This window comes from Caenorhabditis elegans, chromosome I (genome assembly GCF_000002985.6).
Source record: "Caenorhabditis elegans chromosome I".
Taxonomy (NCBI): domain Eukaryota; kingdom Metazoa; phylum Nematoda; class Chromadorea; order Rhabditida; family Rhabditidae; genus Caenorhabditis; species Caenorhabditis elegans.
In genome coordinates, this window is record NC_003279.8 from 911,244 (window position 1) to 927,325 (window position 16,082).

The following is a 16,082-nucleotide window of genomic DNA, read 5'->3' on the forward strand; positions in this document are numbered from 1 at the left end:
GTTGATCTACAAAAAATGCGGGAACTGATTTTGCATGGTTAAGAACGTGCTGACGTCACATATTTTTTGGGCGAAAATTCCGGCATTTTTTGTAGATCAAACCGTGATGGGACGTCTGGCATCACGTGTACATGTAGAAATGAGATACAACATGTTATGTACCGTTATCCTACAGTACTATAGGTGAACCCCTCAATTTTTGACCTCCAAAAATTGCGGGAATCTTATAGGTCAACTTGCAGGGGGTCGTGGACATGAATAAGCCAAATTCAAATTATTCAAGCCAAAAAGATGATAGCGCAGACACGTGCCCCCAATTTCGGTTTGATCTACTGTGTAGATCTACAAAAAATGCGGGATTTAGGACGCTGAGTTCTCCACTGATTTTGCAACAAATTCCCGCTTTTTTGAAGATCAAACCGGACAACCTGACACCACGTGAAGGAATAAACCACGCTCTTTTGCCAAAATCTTAAGAGTTTCTACAATTTCAGTGAAAATCCAGTATTAGATTTGATATTTGAAAAAAAAAAGTTAAATAATGGACGCGGCCTAGTCTTTCCTCTTCTACTAGCAAAACGCCCTGTTTTACAAAAAAAATCTATAGTTTCTGAAAAAAAAATCAGTGGCAAATGTCTACAATTTTCAATATTTCATACTAAAAAAATCACAAAAAATTATTTTATGGCCGCGGTCGAGTTTTTTACTCTTCCACGTGGTTTCAGAGTGTCCAATTTCGGTTTGATCTACCGTGTAGATCTACAAAAAATTCGGGAGTCGAGAACTGATTTTGCATGATTGCTGACGTCACATTGTTTTGGGTAAAAAATTCCCGCATTTTTTGTAGATCAAACCGGACAGCCTGGCACCGCGTGCGCAGAGAAGAAAAAGCTAATGAGCACGCGGTGTCAGGCACGGCTTGATCTACAAAAATTGCGGGAATTTTCAACCCAAAAATATGTGACGTCAGCGCGTGCTTAACCATGCAGAATCAGTTCTCAACTCCCGCATTTTTTGTAGATCTACGTAGATCAAACCGAAATGGGACACTCTGACACCACGTGAATGAGCCAATTGAGCAAAAATCGTACTGAAAGAGATCGTTTTATTCGCGCAGAGGTTAGTTACACGAATTGAATAGAAAAAATAATGTTTTGCAAAAAAAAAGTAATGTACATACTCATGGAAATAAATTTATTATGGGGGAGCTTGATTATTACAAGTCGACGAAGAGCAGCACTCCTTCTTCTCCTCCTTTTCCTTCTCTTTTTCCTTTGGAAGCTGCGGAGAATTCGACTCGGATTTCGACATTAGACGGGAGCTGGAGCATCTGAAAAAAAAACGCGAAAAATGGTAGATCACACGTTTTCCAACCTATTACCTTCTCAAACTAAGACTGGAGAAGAGCGGTGTACACTTGAGCATGTCCTTCAACTGTATCGACTCGTAGTTTTCGATCGATTCCTGGAACTTTTCGATCCACAGCTCCTTGTCCGCCTTGTCGGCGGCTTGTAGGGTGTAGATGCCGACGACTTGGTAGTAGCGGGTTAGGTGAATTATGACGAACGCGAATTTTAGGGACACTGGAAGAGGAACACACTTATAGTGACACTACAGTAGTCCTAGAAGGTATTGGTAAGGTACTGGTAAGGTACTGACTGCGCTAATTTTTGTACGTTACACATTTTCCTGGAGTTTTGCAGACCTTCAAGAAAATTCTAGCACTTTCCAGATTTTCTCCGAAAAATTCCTGCACTTTCCAGATTTTTCCAGAGAATTCCTGCACTTTACAGATTTTTCTAGAAAATTTTGTTTTTCTCAGAGTTTTTCCTATAACTACAGTAATCCTACAGTACCCCGACCATATCGCCCCTACCAACATACAACCCAATATTCCATCAAAAGACAAAAACTCAAATTTTCCCGAACTACAGTAACCCTACAGTAACTCTACCGTATACCTACCGGGCCCCTACAGTACTGCTGCAGTACCTTGACATTATCCCCTACCAACATACAACCCAATACCTCTTCGAAAGCTGGGAACTCAAATTTTCTATAACTACAGTAATCCTACAGTACTTCTACAGTACCTCTACAGTACTACTACAGTACACCGACCATATCCCCCACTAACCCTAAACCAATATTCCTTCAAAAGACAAAAACTCAAATTTTCCCAAACTACAGTAAGCCTACAGTACTCCTACAGTCCCCCGACCATATCCCCCTACCAACATACAGCCCAATATTCCATCAAAAAACAGAAAAAACTCAAATTTTCCAAAACTACAGTAACCCTACAGTACTCCTACAGTACTCCTACAGTACCTCTACAGTACTCCTACAGTACCTGGACATCATCCCTCACCAACTTCCAATCTAATACCTCTTCAAAAGCTGAAAATTCAAATTTCCTATAACTACAGTAGTTCTACAGTACTCCTACACTACCTCTACAGTACCACTACAGTACCCCTACAGTACCCCGACCATATCCCCCCATTGACTCTAAACCAATATCCCTTCATAAGCACACTACAAAGACTACGTGGACTACAAACTATGTATGGTCAGACGGATAGTTTTTTTTAATATAAGAAATGATGATGAACTATATATACTACTATATATACTGACACTGATTCACCAAAATTAGCGACTCTGGCAATTCACCAAAGATAGGGTACGGTACTGGTATGGTACTGGTACGATACTAGACCCCAGTTCTTTAATACGATTCCCTAAAATTGCTCACTCGGCGTTGCCTGGTCGTTGGAGTCCGCATCACAGAACACGCAAGAATCCAACGGTACCGGCTGTCGTTGGACGATGTAGTGCTCGGATTTCCCGATTGGGACTCCTTTCTGCAACTCTTTCAGTAATAAAACAAGTAATAAAACTTCGCGGGACTCCTCACCACTTTCAGCTTCGAAGCGCACTTTTTAGTTTTAGTCAGCACAAACATGTCGTTGAATAGAAACGCGTACATATCAACGGTCCGCCCGTTTTCCACAAGCTCGAGGGGGCCTTCGTGGATAAGCTTTCGACGCGGATGAGCCAGAAGGTTCTCGCAGAATTGACGGGATAAGGCGACGCGGAGGAACTGGAATTGTAAAAAATCAAGGGAAAATGTTGCAGAGAAAACAAATGTTTCAACTTACATCAGGGACATAAGACTTGGGCTCCAAGTCGCTTATATTCGGCCAGACAACCTGTGTCTGCAACTGCTGAAGCCTCTCAAAATTATGAAGCCACTGCACACTATCATCAATCGATCGGAGTGATTCCGTCATTGTGTCGATCACCTTCTCCACCTTTCCCTTACTCTCCTCTTCCTCCGATCTTTTGTGAATCTCGCGGAGAAGGATCGGAAGCCGAGTGATTCGTTGAAGCGGTGCGATCAAAAGATCCTCGAGCTGTAGACGGAAGCATCGTTCATCGGCCAGACATATCCGCTCGAATTCCGTGAATCGTTCCTCTTTCTGTCGAATTGAGCCGAGATATTCCATGGTTGCCTTGTAGTTGATGCAGTAGGCTTGGTAGGCCGAAATTGTGGAGGGGCCTTTGGAGAACTGGAAGTTTAGAGTTATAACAAGGCATAGTCTCAAGCTATTTTCCAGCCTATCCAAGCTGTGGTCCTGGTGCTTAACAGTCTTGATTTTTTAGAGCTGGAAAACCGGACTAATCCGGACTACGGAAGCCTGGTTTTTGTCTAAACGACAACATTGTGCAACAAGGTACGCTTTTTCATACTACTTTTTTTTAAACTTTTGTTTTTTTTTGTTCTTTTTCGGCCAGCTTTTAGGAACTTTTTTGACCCAACTTCGAAATGTCCCTTTTTTTTGCAATTTTAGGAATTTCTAGAAATTTCCCATTTTCTCTTTTTCCAGCCCCTTCTAAACCTAGGCCTAGGCCTACGCATAAACCTAAGCCTACGCCTAAACCTAAGCCTAAGCCTAAGCCTAAGCCTAAGCCTAAGCCTAAGCCTAAGCCTAAGCCTAAGCCTAAGCCTAAGCCTAAGCCTAAGCCTAAGCTTAAGCCTGAGCCCAAGCCTAAGCCTAGGCCTAAGACTAAGCCTATGCCTAAGTCCCAGCCTTAACCCAAGCCTAGGGCTAGTTGAAAGCCTAAGCCTAACCCAAACCCTAAGCCTAAGCCTAAGCCTAAGTCCAAACTTAGGCCTAAGCATATGTCTAAGCCTAAGCCGAAAATGTCCCTTTTTTTTGCAATTTTAGGAATTTCTAGAAATTTCCCATTTTCTCTTTTTCCAGCCCCTTCTAAACCTAGGCCTAGGCCTACGCATAAACCTAAGCCTACGCCTAAACCTAAGCCTAAGCCTAAGCCTAAGCCTAAGCCTAAGCCTAAGCCTAAGCCTAAGCCTAAGCCTAAGCCTAAGCCTAAGCTTAAGCCTGAGCCCAAGCCTAAGCCTAGGCCTAAGACTAAGCCTATGCCTAAGTCCCAGCCTTAACCCAAGCCTAGGGCTAGTTGAAAGCCTAAGCCTAACCCAAACCCTAAGCCTAAGCCTAAGCCTAAGTCTAAACTTAGGCCTAAGCATATGTCTAAGCCTAAGTCTAAACCGTAGCCTAAGCCGAATCCCAAGCCTAAGCCTAAGCCTAAGCCGACGGAGCACGAGGAGAAAGTCCAAAACTTCACAAAAAAACAAACATTTCTCTCAATCTCGGTCAGTTTTCAAAAATATTTCGAGTAATTTTTCAGCACAAATAACAAAAACCCACCCTTTCAAACAAGTCCACAACTAGCTGTGTGCAGTCCCAATTCTCCTTGTCTACCGTACTGAGCAACGAGAGGAACGATTGACAGAAGGTTCGAGATATTCTGACAAAATAAAAATGTGTGTGTGTGTGTGAAATGGCACGTCAGATTAAAGGCAAATAGAAAAAAAAAACCAATTAAAAACTGAACGAACCTGCAGAGTTGATCCAAATTTCCGAAAAGGAGGTCCGGCTCGACAAGCAGTAGACATCCCTCGACTTGACATCTCTTCAGCGGCTCCTTGTAAACATCGCGGAGCACGAAGAGCTGACGATAGAGGAAGACGAGCTCCGTGTGGAACAGCTCCCATACCGCTTGAAGGTATTTGTGTTTGGATGAGGGAATTGTCGTGGTCTCGTCTCCCATGAACATTTCCTCAAAGGATACTGGCTGAAAGTTGGATTTTTTTTTGGTATTGGAGCTCGTCTCTGGGCTCGTTTTGCAGTTTGTACCCTTAAAAAGACATTAAAAAGACATCAGCAACAAACTCCAAAATCCCAAGTAGTAAACAGATTTTTTCTAAAACGGCAAAATTGAGTGAGGAATTTTTATTCGATGCACCATGTTTCTCACTCAAATTTGACTACTCATAACTTAGTTAAACCTAATCCAATACTTCCTTAAAAGCTAAAAATTCACATATTCCCAAACTACAGTAAACTACAGTACCCTACCGTACCCCTACAGTACCCCGACAGTACCCCTACAGTACTTTGACAATATCCCCCATCAACTCCCTACAAAATCATCAAAAACAAAAAATTCACAATTTTCAAATCTACAGTAACCCTAGAGTGATCCTACAGTATTCCTACAGTACCACTACATTACCTTGACATATCCCCCACCAATTTCCAACCAAATACCTCTTCAAAAACTAAAATTCACATTTTCCAAAACTACAGTAACCCTACCGTATACCTGCAGTACCACTACAGTACCATTAAAGTACCTTGACATTATCCCCCACCAACTTCCAATTAAATACCCCTTCAAAAGCTAAAAATTCAAATTTTCCCGAACTACAGTAACCCTACCGTATATCTACAGTACCCCTACAGTGCCACTACAGTACCTTGACATTATCCCCCACCAACTTCCAACCCAATACTCAATCAAAAGCTAAAAATTAACATTTTCCCAAACTACAGTAACCCTACCGTATTCCTACAGTACCCCTATAGTTTCACCTACCAACAACTTTTCCAGCTCATCATCCTCAATCTCATGATCCTTAGAAGTCTCCAACGCGGCCTGCACATGCTTAATAATCTCCCTCCGTTTTGCTCTGCCCGACCACTCGTAAAGTCTCTTCAGAATCCAGGGCGATCGATTTTTCTGCGGCTCGGAAGCTTCTGCATAGAAGGCTTGAGAGGCTATTGTGGCACGTTGAAGATCTGAAAATGAAGAATCGGTGGGGATCAGTGGTGACAGCGAGGGAGAAGATCTATTTGGTGGGGTGGCACATATAGAAGTGGGTAGTAGCGGTTTTTTGTGTGATCTTTGTGTAAATAGACATGATATTAGGGCTTCCGTGGTAGGCAGGTGCGGTTTTAGGGCCTGGCGCTTGCCTGACGCCTGCCCGTCTCACGCCTGCCTGGCGCCTTTTATTCTGCATTTTGAAGTGAGTTTTCAAATTTCAAATTTTCTCATTTTTATCATTTTGTTGAAAATCAAATTAAGAAATGAAAAAAAGTTTAAGTAGGTTTCAGCATCAGGCGTGTATTTAGGCGAGAGGCAGGCGGGGGTCGCCTCAAAGTCAGGCAGGCAGGCCTTCTTATGCCTACACGGAAGGTGTTCAAAAATCGGTTGCGTGTGTCCAGTAATGACAAGAATCATACAAAGCATTCGACTTTTACACAAAACTAGTCTGTATTCCACCTGTACAAAAACCTACCGATCGATGTGATTTTATTTGAATCTGAAAAAAAAATTTCTCAGAAAATTTGAATTCCCGCCAAAATGTTTCTTTGAAAGTTTGAATTCCCGCCAAAAACATTCTCAGAAAATTCAAGTTCCCGCCAAAAATGTTTCTTTGAAAATTTGAATTCCCGCCAAAATTTTTCTTTGAAAATTTGAACTCTCGCCAAAATGTTTTTTTTTTGAAAATTTGAATTCCGATAAAAAACTTTTTACAGAGAATTTGAATTTCCCCCTACAATTTTCACAGATCTACTTATATATATATATATATATATATATATAAGTTGAACTTTAGTTTTCAAAAAAAAACCGGTCATTTATTAAAGCACGTGGTGTCAAAAAATATTTTTTCGGCTTGATCTACGCCGATCTACAAAAAATGCGGGAGAAAAGACGCAGAGTTCTCAGTTGATTTCTCATGGTTAAGAAAATTCCCGCATTTTTTTGTAGATCAAACCGTAATGGGACAGCCTGGCACCACGTGCTAAAGTTATAGTTAATTTACAAGTCCTGGTTGGACCTGCAGGATGTCAGGCGCTGAAACGTGTTTCAGGATAAAGTTGGTAAACTTTTATAACCAAGAGGAAAGTGTTATCGATATTTTGCTAGTTGAACATTTTTTTTTGCTAAAAAGTAAGAGTATTTGAGCCAGGCGTGCGCGGCGATCGGTAATTTCCGAAAATCGGCAATTTCGGCAATTGCCGGTTTTGTGAATTTTTGGCAATCGGCAATTTTGGCAATTGCCGAAATTGCCAAAAATTCGATTCCGCACACTCCTGCTTTGAACTGTGCATTTCCAAAATCCAATAGAAATTCTGCCGACACTGTAAAATCCCTACCTGCCAACAATCCTCCGCCGGAGCTGATTGCCCTATTGAACAGGTGACTCTCGTTAGGGGATATTTGAACATGTGGGACAATGATCACATTGTCCGACGAGCAGCACCCTTGGGATGAGGTCTCCTGATTCTCACTTGGCTGATCAGGAATGATTGCATGGCGACGGGAAAGTTGCTCCTTGTTAGGGTGAATTGTTTGGGGCTCTCCTTCTTCTGGCTGGAAAAATACAATTTTTTGAAGTTTTTGAAAGAAAGCTTGTCATTTTTTTGTTGCTATTTTTTACCCTAAAAATGTGGTTTCAAAATTTTTTTACCTCTGAATATCTAATCAACGGGGTGAACAACTGCAGATCGACCATACTCGAGCTTCTAAAAGTTTGAAGGAAGCTTCTCGTGAAGCACGAAAAAAAAAGAAACACGAAATAGTTACCCTTACAATTATCAGAATAGGATGGGATGTACAGAGAAGTAAATAGGAAGAGAAATGAGAAGAGTTGCACTAGAGAAGTATGTACAATTAATAATTTATGAGCATCTGAGAAAATGAGAGCGACTTGAAAATCTGAAGAGCAAGGAAGATAAAACTCGGTCTCTTATCAGAAAATTTGAATTCCCGCCAAAATGTTTATTGTTTAATTTGAACTCCCGCCAAAACTTTTCACAACGAATTTGAATTTTTCGCCAAAATTTTTCTCAGAGATTTTGAATTTTCCCGCCAAAAGTTTTACCAGAAAATTAAAATTCCCGCCAAAACTTTTCACATCGAATTTGAATAACCCGGCAATTTTTTTATCAGAAAGTTTGAAATCCCGCCAAAATTTTTCACATGAAATTTGAATCTTTCGCCAAAGATTAAAATCGTTGGATAATTTTAATTCGCGGCTGAACGTTTCCAATTCGAATTAAGACCGGCCAAAGTTTTTCGGGGTTTTTTTTAAAACTTACTACAAAAAAGCATACATTTATTTTCCTAACTAGACGCCTTACTAGGTAAAACCCGCTTTTCACATCAAAAACTTCAACAATGCGTCACCGCCAAAAGAGATTCTTGCACTTCACCACGAATAATAGATCAGAAGGAAAAGCGTGTAGTGAGTTGAGAATTATAACTAATTCATATCCCCCGAAAAAAAAAACGCTGATGTCTATATTCTATACATGGTGAGAGCTCACCGAAGAATAGACGGGTAATGAGATATATATGTGATACATAAATGTGTGCGCCCGGGTATCCGAGAGCCGAAAACAGAAGCATGGAATGGAGCAACTAGGGAAAATTGTGTTATCACGAGGCACGGCGGGAGACACAATAATATGATTTTTTTTCGAAAATTTTCCATTTTCACGTGGTTGTCCCATTACGATTTGATCTACCAAAAACGCGGGAATTTTTCGCCTAAAAAAATGTAACGTCAGCACGTTGTTTACCATGAGAAATCAGTTGAGAAATTAGCGTCTCTTCTCCCGCATTTTTTGTAGATCTAACTTGATCAAGCCGAAATGAGACGCTCTGACACCACGTGACGAAAAAAAGTAGATCAAAATTTGGCAAGCCCTTATAAAAGTCCCTTTTTCAGTTCTAGGCGGAGCTCAGTTTGACTGATGACGTAAACGCAAATCTTGAAATTTCGAATTCTCTATGGAAATTAGAACTTCCCGCCGCCGCCAGACTTTGTAAAGTTCAACAAAAAGATGAAATATAGAAAAAGTTCAGACTATGATAAGGAACTTATGACTAACGTCTCTTGAGGTGAATGAGTATGATGTGATTAGTGATGCAAGACGACTAGACCGAGAGAGAGAGAGAGAGAGGCTCAGAGAGGGGGGAGGGAAGGTAGGTTTGTAGGTAGGCAAGCAGGTAGGCAAATAGGGGGTCGTAAGTAGAAATTATGAAGGAACCTAGGTCGGCAGCCATAAGGTAGGCATAAAGTAGGTCAGCATCCAAGTAAGTTAGACAGGTACGCATAAGATAGGAAGGTAAGTAGGCGCGGTGGCAAGGAGACTCAAGGCAAAGTAGGACAGGAAGTAGGCAGTAGGTAGGCACGATGAAGGTAGGTGGGTAAGCTTGTAAGAAGGCAGCCATAAAGTATGAACGTCGACAGTAGGCATGCATTTAGTAGGTAGGTATGAAATAAGAATTAAGGTATGCATAAGGAAGTAAAGTATGAATGATGAAGCCATGTAGATACAGAAATATCAGGCAAGTAGACAGGCAGGCATAATATAGGAAAGTTAGCAGTAGGTAAGCATGTAGTAGGTACGTGGGTAGGCATGTAGGTAGGCACGTGGTAGGCTTATGGTAAGCAGAACACAAGCACAGAAATATGCATATTGGCAAGTATGTAGGCATGCATAAGATACAAAAGTCGACCAGGCATGTAAGTAGGCACATAGGTAGGCAGGCTTGAGGCAGCAATGTAGGTGATCTCGTAAGTAGGTATGAGTAAGGAACCTAGGTAAGTCACAGGTATTTGGCACAACCTGTGTTCTTCTCAATGGTAATCAGGCGAACGTGCCTGCCTGCCTACCTAGAAATTCGGTAAAAATTGTGGAAAAAAAACTAGGGGAACCTCTTCCCAATGGAATGCGTAATGTGAGTGGGAGGCGGCAAAAAAAGAGCGGACGTAAACACTTTTTCCTAATTCTCTTTTTCTCTCGCTCGTGGAAAATGAATGAATATTTGATACAATTTTGTGGGTACAGCCAGCAGGAGAAGAAGAAGCTGATGTCCCGACGCGCGCGCGCGAAAAAAACTTTCAATTCCCTCCCCTAATTATCCGCCTAACGCCTAATGTGTGTCAAATTTACCATGTATTTTTTTCTCCTCTCGGCTATGTTTTTTTTTCTTTTTCAGCAAAAAAAAGTACGGGCACATGAGGTCGGGATGGATAATTAGGGATGTGTGCCAATTTGTTGGATAATAGACAAAAAAAGTACGTGAGATTTTTAGAAAATGCTGAGAAAAATATCACGAGGCGTTGGGGACGTGGCCGCGAATGAGAAAACTAGGCCACCTTCACAGGGCCCTGGCCTTCCTCATTGAACTTTTCGCGCTCTACTGACAAACGCCCGTGTACTCCACACGGACAAATGCATTTAGTTTTGCAGCTAGAATCGATCAGCGACGCGACACGCAACGCGCCGTAAATCTACCCCAGATATGGCCGAGCCAAAATGGCCTTGTTCGGCAAACTCTTCCATTTCAAATTTTTTATTCAGTTTAATTTTCTAGGATACGCCTACGAGTGATCTAGGCCAGGCAGTAGGTAGGCAGCCAGTGTAGGTAGCCCCCTTTTGGTGTCAGGCTGTCCCATCGCGGTTTGATCTATCAAAAATATGGGAACTTTTCTCCCAGTAAAATGTGACGTCAGCACGTTCTTAATCAGGCGAAATCAGTTGAAAAGTCTGCGTCTCCTCTCCCGCATTTTTTGTAGATCAACGTAGATAAATACGAAATCAGACACTCACGTGGTGCCAGGCTGTCCCATCGCGGTTTGATCTACAAAAAATGCGGGAACTTGTGCCCAAAATTATGAGACGTCAGCACGTTCTTAATCAGGCGAAATCAGTTGAAAAGTCTGCGTCTCTTCTCCCGCATTTTTTGTAGATCAAAGTAGATCAATCCACATTAAGACCTTCTGACACCATGCCCGAGAAGAGTTCAAAATAAATTTCGTAGAACATAAATTTTTCCACGTGGATTTTACAGCACAATTGCTTATAGAGCGCGGTTGCACCCCAAATTTTACAGGAAAAATAGGAAAATTTTACCAGATTTCCCGCGCAAGACACGAAACAAGGTCTTAAAAAGTGGGAGAGCATGAAAAATCCTAAGAAAGTAAGAAACTTCTGGTTTACCACATAACTCAAATTGGAGATAGTTCGACCTTAAAAATTTTGCACCAAAAAGGGCGGAGCCAAAAACACCAAAACTTACGTGCAAATTTGTACATGAAAAAACTAAAAAGGACACCTAAAACCGGCGAAATATGAAGAAAAACGCTGAAAATGAGCAATGTGTATCAATTTTTCCCCCGTTGCTTAATTTAATACATGTCTTCCTCTCCCCCTTCCTTCCTGCTTCACACTCTTTCGGGCGGCGCCTCCTTTTGATTTGAGACTTGAGACTTTTTTTTTTGTGATGTGCGTTGAGTAGTGTGGGATGCATATATTATGAATCAAAAATCTGACATCAAAAATATCGCTGAAAAAATAGTTAAAATTTGCTTTAAAACTGCCGTTTTTGATCTACAGGGTGCTTTGGCGCGTTGCGGTCGCGTCGCGGCTTGGAGTTCTAGGCCACGGCCATTCAATTTGACACTACTACAATCAGAAATATTTTGTAATTCTTAGGCCATCAAAAAATTTTTAAGCCAGAAAACAAATCCGGAAATTTCTAGGCCATCAAGAATTTCTAGGCCACATCAGACTACTTTGAAAATTTCTAGGCCACAATGGGAACTAATTTCTGAACCTAATTTCTGAAATTTCTTGGCCACGATCTGAAATTTCGAAGCCATAATTTGAAATTTCTAGGCCACGATCTGAAATTTCTAGACCATCAACAATTTCTAGGCCACGATTTGAAATTTCTAGGCCACGATTTGAAATTTGTAGGTCAAGGTTTGAAATTTCTAAGCCACGATTTGAAATTTCTAGGCCACGATCTGAAATTTTTAGGCCACGATTTGAAATTTCTAGGCCACGATTTGAAATTTTTAGGCCACGATCTGAAGTTTTTAGGTCATCAAAAATTTCTAGGCCACGATTTGAAATTTCTAGGCCACGATCTGAAATTTCTAGGCCACGATTTGAAATTTCTAGGCCACGATTTGAAATTTTTAGGCCACGATCTGAAATTTCTAGGCCATCAAAAATTTATAGGCCACGATTTGAAATTTCTAGGCCACGATTTGAAATTTCTGGGCCACGATCTGAAATTTCTAGGTCATCAAAAATTTCTAGGCCACGATTTGAAATTTCTAGGCCACGATTTGAAATTTCTAGGCCGCGATCTGAAATTTCTAAGCCATCAAAAATTTCTAGGCCACGATTTGAAATTTCTAGGCCGCGATCTGAAATTTCTAAGCCATCAAAAATTTCTAGGCCACGTTTTAAAATTTTTAAAATGTTTAAAATTATAGGTTTTCAAAAAAATTCTAGGCCATCAAAAATTTCTAGGCCACGATTTGAAATTTCTAGGCCACGATCTGAAATTTCTAGGCCACGATTTGAAATTTCTAGGCCACGATTTGAAATTTTTAGACCACGATCTGAAATTTCTAGGCCATCAAAAATTTATAGGCCACGATTTGAAATTTCTAGGCCACGATTTGAAATTTCTGGGCCACGATCTGAAATTTCTAGGTCATCAAAAATTTCTAGGCCACGATTTGAAATTTCTAGGCCACGATTTGAAATTTCTAGGCCGCGATCTGAAATTTCTAAGCCATCAAAAATTTCTAGGCCACGTTTTAAAATTTTTAAAATGTTTAAAATTATAGGTTTTCAAAAAAATTCTAGGCCATCAAAAATTTCTAGGCCACGATTTGAAATTTCTAGGCCACGATCTGAACTTTCTAGGCCACGATTTGAAATTTCTAGGCCACGATTTGAAATTTTTAGGCCACGATCTGAAATTTCTAGGCCATCAAAAATTTATAGGCCACGATTTGAAATTTCTAGGCCACGATTTGAAATTTTTAGGCCACGATCTGAAATTTCTAGGTCATCAAAAATTTATAGGCCACGATTTGAAATTTCTAGGCCACGATTTGAAATTTCTAGGCCACGATTTGAAATTTCTGGGCCACGATCTGAAATTTCTAGGTCATCAAAAATTTCTAGGCCACGATTTGAAATTTCTAGGCCGCGATTTGAAATTTCTAGGCCGCGATCTGAAATTTCTAAGCCATCAAAAATTTCTAGGCCACGTTTTAAAATTTTTAAAATGTTCAAAATTATAGGTTTTCAAAAAAATTCTAGGCCATCAAAAATTTCTAGGCCACGATTTGAAATTTCTAGGCCACGATTTGAAATTTTTAGGCCACGATCTGAAATTTCTAGGCCATCAAAAATTTATAGGCCACGATTTGAAATTTCTAGGCCACGATTTGAAATTTCTGGGCCACGATCTGAAATTTATAGGTCATCAAAAATTTCTAGGCCACGATTTGAAATTTCTAGGCCACGATTTGAAATTTCTAGGCCGCGATCTGAAATTTCTAAGCCATCAAAAATTTCTAGGCCACGATTTGAAATTTCTAGGCCACGATTTGAAATTTCTAGGTCACGATTTGAAATTTCTAGGCCACGATTTGAAATTTATAGGCCGTGATCTGAAAGTTCTAGGTCATCAAAAATTTCTAGGCCACGATTTAAAATTTCTAGTCCATCAATAATTTCTAGGCCACCAGAAAATTTGTGTTCACTTTTTTTTTTGGTTTTTGGTATGTATTTTTCAGAAATTATTCAAAATTTGTGGGAGCAACAATATGCTTTTTTAGTTTCTAGGCCACAAAATTCTTTGGCCATTTTCACATTTTTTCCCGCCGCCAATGGTTCCACTGGATAATTGAATGTATAGAAAAAAGGGAAGAGTTCAGCTGGCGCAAAAGAGGGTAATTCGTTGGAAGGGAAAAAAATAAATGCAAATCTTCGCCAAAAACCAATTTTCGGTCGGAGCTCGGCGCGGGCCGACACACACAAAAATGGAGCAGAAGAAGACGTCAGAATCTTCTTTTTCAGAAGGCTTTCTCACTTTGAAAATGGGGTGTCCAATTTCTTGTTGCTAATTGTTGGATGGGGAAAGAATGATATTTTGTTTCAGGTTTCACACAACATCAGCCTAGACATTTTTTTTTTGTTTTCTCCAAGAGGAGTACACACACTATAAATTGTTGTAAAAATCGAAAAACACGTGGAGCCAGAATTTCTTATTTCGATTTGATCTACAAAAAATGCGGGAGTTAAAACGCAGACATCTCACCTGATTTCGCAAGAGCGTGCTGACGTCACAATTTTTTTGGAAAAATATTTCCGCATTTTTTGTAGATCAAACTGCAATAAGACAGCCTGGCACCACGTGAAAAATAGTATTCCTCTTGAAAAAGATTTCCCGAATCAAGTTCCTTGAAAGGAGTACGCAAAATTTTGCAAAAAAAATCGGTGGCCGAGTTTACTCTTCTGGCGGCCACGTAACAAAATTAACAAGGAAGGATAAAAAGGAAAAAAAAATTTTACTCGTAAAAAGGTACCAGGAAGCAATTTGAGGAAGGAAGGAAATGTGAGTGTCTACTCTAATGATCTACCAGTTTTGGTGGCCGCGGAACAGAGAAAGCTCGGCCCCCAAGTATTTTTTCAAATATCACGGATTTCTGGTTTCCCTTATAAGTTGAAATGGAAGAGTTTTTAAAGAACGAACTAGGCCATTTTAGCTCGGCTGGGGCAGATTCACGGCGCGTTGCGTGTCGCGTCGCGGCTCGATTTTAGTTGTAAAACTAAATATATTTGTCCGTGTGGAGTACACGACTTTCCCACGAGTTTTCCGACAGGCGATTGTCAATGGAGCGCGAAAAATTCAATGAGGAAGGCCAGAAACCCGTGAGATATTTAAAAAATATTCCAAAACTATTTTTATATTCAAAATTGGAAATTATACATACTATAAGTATTTTCAACTACATACATGGCCGCGAAAAAAAAAAACTCGGCCACCAATTTTCGCGGTCACTTACCGCAGATCTCCATCGATCCTGAAGTCTTGCCGTATACAATAAGGGCATTTTTCGGATCATAGTGAATGAATTATTTCAGGAATATTATTTCAAAGAACACACACCACACAAGAAATGTGAAGGGAAGGAAACGGGGAAAAAGAGACAGGTGGAAAAATACATTTTCTCTATTATTTCGCTCTGTTTCTGACTAGGAAATGAATCAGAATCAGTGATTAAGAAACTGGGAATTTACGAGGTGTTTAGGGAGATGGTGACCGCGAGGATGAGGAAAAACTCGGCCACCGCAAGACTTACCGGCTTAATCAATTGATTTCCTCGTATGTGATGGAACAATGTGAGAGCCGGAGCTTCACTCGTCATAGCTTTGTGTCTAGGTGGCTCTCAAGTACTGCTGGACCTGAAAAACTGCAAATTTAATTTGAAATTTGGGATGCAAAAAAGTAGCAGCCGACACCTGCCGGGTTCCCGCAAGATGTCGGATGCTTCAATTGACCTAGTAGAATCGTTAGTGATCTACCGAGCAAAAACAAGTATGCTTGCAAGAAAAAAAGGCGTGTGGCTCAAGTTGACAAATTCGACACTTTGGACACACGAAATTGGATGAGCCACACCACACCGGCTAGCTCAGAAGAGCCCCTCCGACGTCAAGGACCCCATGTGCGCGCGCGAGCCGAGATTCTGGCAACATGAGAAGCGGAGAAGGCGAAGAGAAGAGTGCTAATTTGAACTTGTTGCTGCAGGAAAAATATCTAGGCTTAGGCTTAAGCTTGGGCTTAGGCTTAGACTTATGCTCAGGCTTAGGCTTAGG

The 16,082-nt window shown here is 40.7% G+C and overlaps 1 protein-coding gene and 1 non-coding gene across 7 annotated transcripts; one reads left to right on the forward strand and one right to left on the reverse strand.

Moving 5' to 3' along the window:
• Positions 1 to 1,088: 1,088 nt before the first annotated feature.
• prhg-1 (Pleckstrin homology domain-containing family G member 7) lies at positions 1,089 to 15,673 on the reverse strand (the record flags this gene model as incomplete). 6 transcript variants are annotated; one of them, NM_001037903.4, is made up of 11 exons in its annotated part: positions 1,089 to 1,330; positions 1,382 to 1,583; positions 2,759 to 2,867; positions 2,921 to 3,106; positions 3,165 to 3,575; positions 4,737 to 4,836; positions 4,928 to 5,163; positions 5,968 to 6,170; positions 6,671 to 6,694; positions 7,536 to 7,752; positions 7,850 to 7,904. In NM_001037903.4, 11 exons carry the CDS (start codon positions 7,892 to 7,894, stop codon positions 1,198 to 1,200), a joined length of 1,866 nt encoding a protein of 621 aa, NP_001032992.1. The 6 variants fall into 6 exon arrangements, with proteins under 6 accessions (NP_001032992.1, NP_001122559.1, NP_001122558.1 ...); NM_001129084.3 differs by lacking the exon at positions 7,850 to 7,904 and adding an exon at positions 15,569 to 15,672 and having other exon boundaries at positions 1,106 to 1,330; NM_001129085.4 differs by lacking the exon at positions 7,850 to 7,904 and adding an exon at positions 15,272 to 15,319 and having other exon boundaries at positions 1,198 to 1,330.
• Positions 4,925 to 5,074, forward strand: Y95B8A.16. The gene has a single exon (NR_049932.1). It is a non-coding gene; the product is annotated as an Unclassified non-coding RNA Y95B8A.16 (non-coding RNA).
• Positions 15,674 to 16,082: the final 409 nt, after the last annotated feature.